The sequence below is a fragment of the Sceloporus occidentalis genome, unplaced genomic scaffold (assembly GCF_023333645.1).
Source record: "Sceloporus occidentalis isolate IW3139 unplaced genomic scaffold, rSceOcc1.0.p SCAF_7, whole genome shotgun sequence".
NCBI lineage: Eukaryota > Metazoa > Chordata > Lepidosauria > Squamata > Phrynosomatidae > Sceloporus > Sceloporus occidentalis.
This window is the reverse complement of record NW_028316987.1, coordinates 71,965,309-71,978,373: the sequence shown is the minus strand read 5'-3', so window position 1 is coordinate 71,978,373 and position 13,065 is coordinate 71,965,309. Positions and strand designations below refer to the sequence as shown.

The 13,065-nt window shown below is 40.3% G+C and overlaps 1 protein-coding gene across 1 annotated transcript in view; it reads left to right on the top strand.

Annotated features, from left to right (window-relative positions):
- CUBN (cubilin) overlaps positions 1-13,065 on the top strand; it is a 147,553-nt gene that overhangs the window by 40,732 nt on the left and 93,756 nt on the right. The window contains exon 21 of the mRNA XM_089534019.1: positions 9,131-9,290. Coding sequence (XP_089390145.1) covers positions 9,131-9,290 — 160 coding nt within the window. The remainder of the gene's footprint in view (positions 1-9,130; positions 9,291-13,065) is intronic.

Sequence of the window (13,065 nt, the reverse complement as noted above, 5' to 3'; positions counted from 1 at the left end):
TGTTTATTTTAAGTATTTCTTCTTTCCTGTTGAAGTCGTCTAGGTGTTTGTTAATTTCAATATCTTCCCTCTACCTGATAGGTATTGGCATGGTCCAGAATTTCAGTGTTTTCAAATAGCATTTTATGCCCATGGTGGTTTATAACGTGTTCTGCTACTGCTAATTTTTCTGGCTGACCCTGTCTGCAATGCCTCTCATGTTCCTTGATTCATGTTTGAACACTACATTTAGTGGTCCCTATGTAGATAAAGTTATTCCTTTGATGATTTTTTACTCATTTAAGAGGATATTTGTGGATATAATCCCACTTCCGCCCTTTTTGTCCTTTCGGAAAGTTTCTAAACAGTGATCAAATTGCCTTAATGGGTTTCTTGAAGCACCAATGTCTCTCTCTCTCTCTCTCTCTCTCACACACACACACACACACAGAGAGAGAGAGAGAGAGAGAGAGAGAGAGAGAGAGAGAGAGAGAGAGAGAGAGAGAGAACAGCAGATTCCTACATTTTCTTCATGCAGTTTTTTTAAAAAAATAGAAAACACCATTTCTCCTTAGTAAAAACTAGAAGGTGTTGATTCTGCTAATGAGAGAAGTACTGATGGTCTGAATCTGAACTTTAAATGGTTAAGGAATTTTATATCAGTCATTTTGAAAGCAGAACTCATAAAACCACAGTAGTAATGTAAAGGATACTAGAGAAAAATGGCCTGTAATTACAATAGACCTCAGATGACTAACAGCTCCAAATGCTCCAAGATACCACCATCTGATGGATGTCCCTCAGACATGCAAAGCCAGAAGGAATGACAAATAGTTTATTTTTAACTGCATTTTTTCCTCAGCTGCCACACCCTGTCATCTTGGAGCATCGTGACTTTTTCTGTACTTCAGAAAAGCAGCTAGCATACAACCAGGCAATTCTAAAGACAGTCTCAGCAAATTTAATCCTGTTAGTGGCATATCTGAGGGTGAAATCCAGTGTTGTGCAAATGTAAGAAAGCTCACACAATGAACTTTCCCTTCTCTATCCTGCCCTTTCCCCGTGGTGTCCTCCACCCATGAAAAGCCTCTGTGGGGGATTGAGGGAGATCTATAGAGATGTTCTGGGCTGAGACTTGGGAGTTCAGATTCTCACTGTGCCAAAAAACTCATTGGGTGGCCTTGGCCAGTCACCCTCTTTCAGCCTAATCTACATCAAAAGGTTGTGATAAGGATGAAGTGGGGGAGTGGGATATCAATAAAGCACATAAACAGCAAAAAAAAAAAAAAAAAGAGTAAATGTTCTGAAATACATTTTATCAGGCTGCAAAAAGATCAGGGAATCATTCAAAAAATGCACCTCATATAAGGTTCTCATTGCAGGCAATTTTCCTTTCTTATTGCTGTCTGGTATTTATATATGTATTTGGGAACATATGAGCCAAGAAAGGTGTCCTAGCAAAGTCCAGAGAAGTGTAAAAGATCTGTATATTTGCCCAGGAGAAAATATGGACCAAACAAAATCTTCAAGCATAGCCTCACATATGCCCTGCGCACTTTGGGCCAGCCTGGGGGCGGAGTCGGGGCATAGCATCTACATGACGCACACCCTGTGATGCCGCATGCCACACCACACAGAGCGCGGCATCACGGTGCTCCTCTGGTGCTGCATCCGCATGATGCAGCACTGAAAGAGTGCCATATAGTCGTGGTGCCATGGCTACTGCTCCCTTTTCAGAGTGCAAAAAGGAGTCATTTTTTGCAGCTCCTTTTCACGCCCTGAATAGGCCATGGCATGCAATTGCCACGGCTCCAATCTGGCTGAAAAAGGGGTGGTTGAAGGCTGCCCCATTTTTATGTTATTGTGTCCTTCTTCAGTAGTGATAACTTTCTTGGAATATGCTTTTTTTGTACATGCCAACCATATGTGTGTGTGTGTGTGTGTGTGTGTAAATAATTATCTTTTTCCAGTGCAGTCACAAGTGGAAGGAAGAGTCTTGCCTGTTAGGCTTGCCACCTCTCTTTCTAGAAGAGCTCTTATGCCTTTAACAAGTTTATAAGACAAAAATTGTCAGCAACTGTGATCCTTTCATGGAGAGGACATGACTTTAGAAAGCTTCTTTGCCAAATTTCTGTCAAACTACACAGTTGGGTAGAGGAATTCAGCTAGAAAAAAAATAACAGTCTTGGAGATGGCATTCAAGTACTTCTGCTGTGTACTTCATGCAGCTGAAAGTGCAGAGCAGAAATGCCTTAAATGCAGGGGTGGTAAACATGCAGTGCTCCAGATGTTAGACTCCCAGCATTCCTCACAACTGTCTGTTCTTCTTGAGCCTGCTGGGAGTGGTAGTCCAGCAACATATGGAGGGCCACACAATTCCTACCCCTACTTTAAATAAATAAGTAGCTTAGCAGAAGTAATTGCTTCACATGCCACTGACCTCTGCAGAAAATACTCCTCCAGGCCTGCTATTTTGGATTTGTAGATTTTCAACTCAGTCTTTCTACACAGAAGTCTCATTCAGTACACTAGGGGCTTTCCCCAGTATACAGGGGCTAGGAATGTACAGCCAGCCTTCCATATCCACAGACTGCATCTATGGATTCAACCAACCACGGTTTGAAAATATTCACACAAAGAAAAAAAAAAATCAAAAAGCAAGCCTTTATTTTGCCATTTTATATAAGGAACAGTATTTTACTATGCCATTGTATATAATAGGACTTGAGCATCCACTGATGTTTGTATCCATGGAGTTTCCTGGAACCAATCCCCAGTGGATACCAAGGGTCCACTGTATAGGACTGCAACCTTAGCCCTCTTCGCTTTCTATAGCAGCCTCTAGCATGACTACTTATTGAGTTGATTGCCTGCTTTTAAAATATATATTAGGGAAAATGTATAAAATACTGCCAACTAACATTGTTCTGCCAATGATGCATTTTTGACAGCAAAGTCATATGTGTGCGAAAAACAAAATCGTTAAATCTGCAAATCCTTTAAAAAATAAGGATATTAAATCATATGTTGAACAGGGCTAGGCTAGTACAAAGTTAGTCTAGTACAAATTCTCTCTCGCTCTCTTTCTCCCTCGCTTTTTCTCCCCCCCCCCCCCGTGTGTGTGTGTGTGAACTGCACTGACAGGATCTTGTACCAAATCAACCCAAGACTTGCTGCAGGAAATACCACAGATAGCCTTCTCGTGGTTTCAAAAGTAAACTTGCATTTTTAGACGGTGATGTGTTTCTCATTCTAAAAGTAAAAAAAGGAATTTATAAATAATTCATACAGTATGTAGTCCTGACACTTTGACTCTCTAATTTGCTCGGTGTCATCTTTGTTTTAATACATATTTATATTTCAAAAAGGAGGAGGCATCATACCTGCAATTTATTGAAATACGTTCTGTTGCCTATGGATGCTTTTAGCTCAGACTTTTATGCCCTGTGTTTGACATGGGATTTTATAGGATTTCATAGAAGGTTTTGTTCTCTTTGTAACTCTCCATGTTTTCCTGGTGCATTTTCAGTCTCTTTTTAAATAGAAAAATATCTGTTTTGAAGAGAAGGATAGAATAGCCGAATACTACTTCCTGACTGATAGTGTTAGAAAGTCTTCCGTCGTATATGAGGAAGAACCCTATATAAAAAGTAGATGAAACACAGTTTCCAAGTGGCATACTTTTACATTTTTAAACAGTTATTCCTTTTCATTTATTTACTCAACAGTTTATATCTTCTCCTTATGGTCATATTTGTAACTCTCGAGGTACCCCTGAAAACCAGGGGGGTGGCAAATCAAGCTTCTAAATTTTGGCATCAAACTGTAATCCTGTGTCCACTGAGGTTTTTGGAACCACATCGATAAAAGCCATTGAAGCAAGCCAAAAATGCTTTCTTTAAATTCACAATTTGCAACCAAACCCATTAGACAAGCAATTTTGTACTGATGGTTTTTTTGTAATTGTGTTTTCTGCTTTGCTGCTGAAATTCAATGATGAGACAGTGGTAAGTTCATCCCATAGTAGGTGGACCCTTGCTAAAAACAGAAATGTGTGCATTGTGTAATTTATTAATGTGGGCAATATATTAATTTTACAGAGGGCTTTATCACATGGGGGGGGGGGGGTTGCAGCTCTGATCCGATGTGACTGCAGGTCCAACAATGCAAATTCACGCAATAATGTGAAAGACATGGCCATGTTAGTTAAAATCATTACTTTAATTTGGTATTTAGGTAGAACACCAATGTATTAATAGTTACTTGCTGGTGACCAACCCTGCATATCATGGATTTTCACTGTACCCTATTGCTGGTTTGGAAGCTTGGCAACAATATGCCAGATTGATACATTCCCATCATTATACAAAATCGATGCTGTTGAAATAATTCTCTCCCCATAGTAGTTTAGGATGAAGTCATAAAATAAATTTGGGCTACTATCATGTACCACTTACTTCACAGTGTAAGCAATTTTTAAAAAAAAAAACAGCTGCTTTCTCTGTATCTACGCTCACATGTTACCCAAATGGGAACACCCCATGTGTACCGAAATCCCTATTAGGCAGTGAGCCATCATATGCAATTCCTCTACTTGAGACAAGAAGAGTATTTATGGAGTACAGAAAAAGCAGCTGGATTTTACAGCTGACCCCTAGAGTATCTGTTTGGCCTTTTGCCACCTAGTGCAAAGGCAAGGGAACTGAGTTGGAATTTTAAAAAGTTAACCAAGTAGAGCTGAGACACTGGCATCCAAAATGACTGCTGAAATCATGTCTAGAGTGAATGTTGAAAGTTTCTTTGTAAGCAAAATGTCTGAGGAATGTCAAAGGAAGCCCTGAAGAGTTTGATAAACCCAGCAGAATTTCTTAGCAGTAGTAGGAGGATGGGTCAGAGTTGCATGTTCCCTAGAATGTGACTGCATTTTGCTTAAAGTGAAATTCATAATAAAGACAAGACTTTCTCTTCAGGCAAAAATGTTTGAGGAATGTAAGGGGCAGCTTGGCTACCTTTTTGACATTGCTGTTTGCTAAAGAATAATGATTTTAATTTAAGCTGTCTTCAAGGCTTGTCTTAATGAAAATGTGGCAGAGTCTAAATGATTTGAGTAAATAATGAAAGCAAGAAGCAGGAAAACTTTCCTGTTGGCACTCTCTCTGTCATAACAAATGGAAGAAGAAAAGATCTGCTTTATCATATGTAATTCCATTTAGGAAAGATTTCTGTCCTTTCTTTTCAACATCAGCTTGATTTCTAATTGCACTCCTGCTGCTTTATTTTTTGTTGAAGGTTCTTATATGACTAAATTCTTCTATGGAAAATTGCTATGGACATTGATCAGTTGAAACCGGTGTGGTTCCCCACCCCTATCTCTTTAGACTGAGAAACTGAGGTTCTTTTGCCATTCATTAGCTAATTTGTATCTGTGTGGGGACCATTTTATTGCCTTCCGGTAGCCTGGTGTCCAACTTGTGACCAGAGGTAAAATCCAGACAGGCAGAATTAACATCAACACTCCACTTAAGGATTCTTAAGTATTGGAATGTCAAGGCATTTTTAAAGACTAGTTGGCCCGGCAGTGAAATGCTGCCCCTCTTTGCTGTGCAGCTGTGCAGCAGCATCCACATGGGCTGAACAGATGCGCACTCAAAAAAGAGCCAGTCTAGGTGGCTCCTTTGCACCTATGACGCTGCTTGTGCTGACGGGTCTGTACGTGGTGCCACAGTTGCGAAGCTGCGCAGCCCTATCAAGCCCTAATATCGCCACAACCTGCCTGTCTGTACCTTTGTTAGTCTTTTTGGCTGTTTCTTTATAAGCAGTCATAGATATACAACCATACACATTCCTCTTAGAGAGAAAGATAGACATTTGAATGTCTAGACACATTGCTTTCTTTACGCTACATTGCATGTAAGGCATCATGCATTTATTACATTACACAATATGACAGGTAAGACACTATACTTTCATAAGGACGGAATCTTTAGATCTGCATTTGTGTAGCAGGCTTCTCTGTAGCTGCATGTCATCTTAAACAACACCATTCAGCCATTTATCCATGAAGGAATGCACTCTCTTCTATTGGGGAACTATTTATCTCTAAACAGGTACCTGTAAACACAGGCATCAAGGGGTTAATATCTCTGGGCATTGCTATATCTAGCAGCATCTATTACAGTACTACAGCTAACAGAAGGAAAATATACCTATTTAGCATAGACTAGTTAAAAGTAAAGGTTGTCTTTTCTCTTACCAGCATGGAATATCTCCATCAGCATAATCTGGGCAGTTATCAACCGGGAACAGCATAGTTTAGAAACTGCATTGTAGCCTAACTTCAATGGAGATTAATAATCAATCATTCTCTCTCTTCTTGACTTGTTTTATATTTTTCCTAGTCTAATCGGTTGACAGCTCTTGTCCAATGAAATAAAAGGCATTCACTATACCCTGTTTATAAAAATATCCTTTTCTCCTTCAGTTATGTTCCTAGGGGTGACATAAGACTGGGCATAGTAGTCTTATTTTTAAATTTGGGAATTCCAGGTAAGCTATTCTGAGCAGAGCTATTTTTTACCAAGAGGCATCTGTCTCAAGAAACAGAAAGGACAGCATAGTTCCCCCTGTGAAATTTTTTATTGTATTTTTATTCCACAAAGAGAAAAGTTTAGATTTCCCTTGTATGATATTAAGGTCCATATAATTAAGGTTATTATATGGACTACTTCAGCAAGACAGAAATAGCTTAATGTCAATTCGGGGCCAGATAGTATTATTTTTTTAGTTAGTTGAAGATATAAAATATAATTAAATGAAAAATGTGCCAGAGACCCTGGCCAAAACATTATAAAAATGAATTGCAATATGAATATCGGTATAGCAGAACTAAATTTGGTTGAGTTTGATTCTTGGCTGTGCTTTTCTGAGGATTGAATAATACCTCAGATGCTCAAAATTCTTCATGAAAATGCACAGCTGTCCTCCTCTTTTATAAGGTTGGACAGATTTACCAAATGCCTGTAACTCTAGCTGTTGCTTCATTTTCAAACAGTTACAGCTGTCTCATCGTTTTCATTTGAATTTCATGTGAATAGTGACCTGCTCTGAGAACCAGGATGGGAGCTGTATGGGATAAAGTGGTTTCTATGACAACCATTATTTGTGTAGTTGAAAAACTGTCTGTTCGCTTTAAGAGGAATTGTGTAGAAATGTGAAGTTAACTGCTGTCTGTTGGGTGGAGAGAGAAAAAATATCCAACTTCTACTTGATGAAATAATGTTTAGCAAAGAGTCATGCAAGTGGAATTTATTTTTTTTCCAGGACTGGTGGACTATTACACCATCAACGTCTGTTGCCATTGCAACTGTTGTATTTGTGAAATAACTGTTTCTAGACCAAACAGATTGGGATGCAAGTGGCTCAGTGATGCAAACAATATTTTCAGGCATTCAGTAATTCCCTCCCATCTTGAAATGTCTTTTGTTGGGGATGTTTCCTTACTTTAGCAAATAGAAAGTACTGCACCTTCTTTCTAATGGATTTTCTCAGTAAGAAAAAAGACAGAAGAAGCATAGTATCATAGAGTCATGGAACTGGAAGGATACACCAGGATCATCTAGTTCATACTCCTGACATGCGGGAAAGAACAACTACAATACTCCTGAAAGATGCCACCTTTGGTCCCATCCTGGGAGAAAGGCAGCATATAAATAACGTAAATAAATACATAATAAAAGAAACCCAACCTCTGTTTAAAGACCTCAAAAGAAGGGGAGTCTGCCACTCCTCGAGGAAGTCTATTCTACTGTCAGACAGATCTTACAGTAAAGAAGTTCTTCCTAATGTTTAGGTCAAATGTCTTTTCTCTTAATTTGTATCCATTGGTTCATCTTCTAGTCTCTTTGGTCACTTTGGTAGATGTTCTTTGCTGGAAACTGAATGGAGGAGTATGGCCCTAACCAGATGGGTGAAAAAAGACTGCTTCTGGATGGCTTGGGGGGCTGGCAATCACATGGTGCACACCCTTAAGCTGCCCAGAAGCTGCTGCCAAGTTGCCCCAACCCAGAAGAGCCACCTTGAAAAGAAATGTTTTTTTTAAAGCTCCTTTTCAGAAGCTGCTTTGAAACAGCACCGATGGGCCAAATTAGAGCTGCATGCATATGGTTGCCACAGTTTGGGGCAAGTTGCTCTGGGGAGCTCCAATTCGCCCTTTTTGGACAGTGTGTTTTGCCTGTTAGTTCTGCTGGAACTCTCAGGTGTTTTGGATACCATCAGCCATGGAATGAGATTTGTAGGCATTGTTCTCCAGTGGATCTGTTCCTCTTTTTTTAAGTGTAGCAAGCACAGAAGATGGTGCTCCTGGTTGACCCCTTGGCCATTAACCTCTGGGGTCCCATAGAGTTCTCTTTTGTGCCCCCATGCTATTTAACACATACCTGAAACCTCTTAAAGAAGTTGTCCAGAGTTTTGGGATTTAGTTTGATCCATATACTGGCAACACCCAGCTCTGTGTTTTCTTTCCATCTCAGTTCAGGGAAGCTATTTCAGTTTTAAACTGGTGTCTGTCAACAGTAATAAACTGGATGAGGGCAAAAAATTGAAGCTTAATCCAGACAAGACAGAGGTGCTCCTGGTCAATTGCAAGGCAGATCAAGGAATAGGAATTCAACCTGTGCTCACTGGGTTTACAGTCCCCCTAAATCAGCATTTTGGATGACTACTCCTATCATCCCCAAATGTGGGATTATGAAAGCTATAATATATCAACTCAGAGGGCAGTAGTTTGAGAAATCGTCTCATTCACATGATCGGCAGAAAAGTACCCCTGCACGCCTATCTCATTCTTCTCCTGTTGGTAAACAGTAATGGACGTGTCATTGGGTATTAACAGAAACTCCATGCAAATGAGACGATTTAACAACGGGAAGAGGACATTTGACTCCTCCATGTGATGACCTCCTTTTGTGTCCCAGGCTACATAGGGACTGCTACTGATCTGTAATCAGGGATGTTTGTTACAACACATTTATATAATACCTGGGAGAAGATGATGGTAATAATCATTTCTTTTTAAATGTTGTGAATAAAAAGAAAGAAAACAGCAGTAAATGGATGTTCCCTCTCCATTACCTTTCCTTTTGTTTGATTTCAGCTTTATGATGGTCCTAACACCCAATCCAACTTGATAGGTACTTTCTGTGGCAACAGTAATCCCCCTTCTGGTAGCACCACTAGTTCCAGTCTTCATGTGGTGTTTTCTTCTGATACAATACAGGAATCTACTGGATTTCAGATGCTATGGCAGATAAATGGTAAGTCACCTAGATTTCCTTCCTATTTTTGTTGTTATGTAAGATTACTCAGTCATCCAATCTCAGAATGCTAGAAATATTGGTTGGAACAGGCTTAACAGGCTGACAACCTAATATTTTTGTATTCTTATTTGTAGGCATGTTGCACTGAGTACTGTTAAATTTGTGCAGTAGATAGATAGTGATTTTGTTTAGATATGCAATTCAAACAAATTTCATTGAATGCTAGGCATTTTAAAGAAAAAATGGTAATACATTTAAGAAGTGTTGGTACCTCTAGCATTCTCTCTTCATGGTTAGGATTGCCACCTGACCTGGAAAAATACTGCAGTAGTAAGTTTAACTTATCTTCTGTTTTGGTACCCATTTGCAGGCAGCTGAATGGAGGACATTTTGACAGATATCAGGGTTGGGGAATGAATAACTTCTTGCACTGTAGTTCTTCTTTGAGTGGTGGCTGGCACTTGGTATCTCTCCCTCTCCTTCACAGACACATACTCATAGTGCCCTTCAAGTAAGGCTAGATCATCTTGTTGCATTACTCTGGGAAACATTTGTGGAGGAGTGGCATGGGAAGAGCAGCTGCCAAGTGTAGTACTGAACAGTACCCCACTCCACCCCACACACTGATGCAAACACAAGTGGCAGCTGGGGAAAAAGATGAAAGGTAATCCTCCTCCTCTCCACAATTAATGTGCAAGCTTTTTTTTTAAAAAAAAGAACACACAACTTTGATTCCAGTGTGATGCTGCTGCTGTGCCCTTAACAGCAGTTGCATGTCCCTAAATCAGCAATTGAAGGTTTGCATGGCATAGTAATACTATTGCTTTAATGTCTGTGTATTGAATTTTTGGCAATCCCAAGAGGCCTGATAGAAAACTTGGAACCCTCATTATTTAGAAGGCCACATCTGCATCACAGTGCAAGGTCAAATAACATGTTTCCCTCTGCATCTTTTTGCATGTTTATGAAATACAGCTGCAAACATAGCTTGGTTGTTTGACCTATTTAACAACAACTGCACAACCCTGCAGGAAGACCAAGACCTGTTGCATTCTAATTCATCTTTTTAGAGGATGTGGGGAAGGACCCCCACTCCCCCACCCCCAAAATTCAACAGCCACAATTGCCTTATCTGTTTAATTAGTTCACATTATTCAGTTTTTGACAGCATGGAGAAGCAGCTGGAATAGGCTGCAGGCAGGCGGCCCTGGTGTGGGTTGCCTTACAAAGTTTGAGATGGAGTTTCTCCTTTTTGCAGGCTTGCAGTTTATAGTAATTTGGCTTCTCCAAAAGTTTGCATATTTTCCCCCCCTGAGGACTTTAGAAACCAAACTGTGTGTGGGGAAAGAGAGAGATGGTTGAGAGCCCCTCGGATAGCATTATTCAAAAAATAATGACTTATATGAAGGATGATTGGTCTTCAGCTGAAACACACAGCGGGGAAGTGTTACTGAACAACCGGAGTGTGAGACCTTAGGACTGGGAGGTGATGTCATCCCAGAGCCACACAAAGGAAGTATGGCGGGGGAAACAAGAAGAGGGGGATGCCTTTTTCTCCGTAGACAGATGACATCATCCCCTTCAGAAAGGCTGCAGTGTTAGCTTGTCTTTTCTTTCCTGTACTGCTTAATAGTTTCTAAACTCCTGCCTAGCTGGGGAAAGCCCCTCTCTGTTATTTAGATGCCCTGCCTTTCCTAAATCCTTCAGCCTCAGGGGGATTGCTTTGACCTTGCTCCCTGGCATTTCACTTTCCACACAGTTGTAACAGCTCTGTAATTTTTATTTTAATTAATTCTAGGATGATTGGCTCCTAATCCCTTATCTTGGCCCATGTGTATTGCCCTGGTCCAGAAGTGTGCTAGTTGTCTTTTCAACTAATTCAGAGCCACTTCTGTGATTTGTTATAAAGTGACAAGATATGGGCCTGTTACTTTTTGGACTTCAAAATGCAAATTTTCCACGCTCTAAGCTCCTAACAGTTGCCTCAGGTTCTACAACTGTGCTGCTGGCAGGAGCAATTTTTTTTTTACCCTGTTACACATCTTCCAGGCCTCACAAGTCAGTTCTGACAACCCAGAAGTGATGTGCTGTCACTCTCAGTTTTTATGGTGGCCAAAAATTGGGTATTTGAAGAGGAGTGTTTAATATGAGATTGGTTGGCCAATATTGTGTTCTTTGTGTTGCCAAAGCAGGAGCACTAGAAACCCCCCTTGGCTGGAAACATGAGTCTGAGTCAACATAATCTCACAAATTTTTTGAAGCAGATTGTTAAAATATTATCATCGCTGGAATCTTTTACAGGAGTTGGGGAAAGTGGTTGCTGTACAGAATAGTAGGATATATTGATGCCACCTAGAATAGGAATTTTGTTCCCTAAGGCCCAAAACACATGGGCCAAATAAAGTGGCTTCTGGCATGGAGTTCAAACAACACACCCCCAAAGCTGCTGGAAACTGCTCCAGTGTGGTAGGAGACATCCCCTTCCCACCAGTGAACTGGATGACACCTCCTTCTGAGGTGTCATCTGGTGCAGTCCGTACCTCACACCTCCTAGTGACACTCCTGAGTGACAAGGAATTGTGACAGGAGTCGTGCCTCTGATTGTTGCAGCCGTGCTCACTGACAGGAAGGGAATAATAATAATAATAATAATAATAATAATAATAATTTGTTTTATTTATATACCGCTATTCCAAAGATCATAGCGGTGAACAGCAAGTAAGCTAATTAGCAAGTAAGCTAATTTGCCATCCTCTTGCACCCCACTTGCCAATTGAACAGACCTCCATCTTTGATAAAGTAGGTTTGGGAGGGCATTTACAATAGTGGCAATAGTGCCATTTCCTGACTATAGTGTTAGTGAATATGGAGTAGTTACTTGAGGTTATGAATCTGCAACTGCAGTGAAGAATGTCAGCCGTTATCTTTATAGATATTTTCCTCTTCCAAAATCCTTGGTTTCCTTTATTGTCTATGCATATTTATTGTCTATGCCCTTGTATCTTTTTATATTTTCCTTCATTTGGGCCATAGTGTTCATTTCTGAAAATGAATATTCCTTGTTTAGCCTCCTTGTCTGTGGAGGAATGATTTTTAGCCAGCATACAAGAGGGAGGCAGGTAGAGGGGGTTAAAACAAGCACTATTCATCTTGAGTCCCTATGCAGCTGCTCTTGTGAAATGAAACACAGACACATTAAATGAATTCACACATTTAGTATCATGTCTATTTCAGTGCTAGTCATTTACACCACTTCAGGCATCAACTTAGAGGGTGTTGCTTTGTATCAGAAGGAGAAGATGGGGCAGTGGTAGTGTTAAGTGGGTGAACAAATTTCCTTGAAGAGTTAGACACTGTGATATTCTGTAGAGCTCAGAGATCTTGTTCACAGCGGAGAAGTGCTCATATTATATGTGCAAATGCAGCCAGCTGAATATTAGCTCAGCAGTCAGTTACTGAGAGTTTCTAAATCTCTGTTTTGCACCATCTGCTGTAATGAAGATCTTAGCCTACAGAAGATGTGGCCACCACCAAATCATGTGTTGCTTGGTCTGTTTGTTTTACAGTTTCCAAGCAACCCTGACTTGGGTAGGCAGTCATTCTACCTACTTTCCAAGGGAACTCCAAGACCTTTGTAAGCCATAAAAAAGAAACCAGGGCTCTCCCACATTTTTACTTGTGTGGTTTTTGAAATATATGGCAGATGTGTCCGGAAATGATTACAAGGGGTAGTGACTGAGCTGATGTGAGCAAATGATTCCCAAGAGTCACT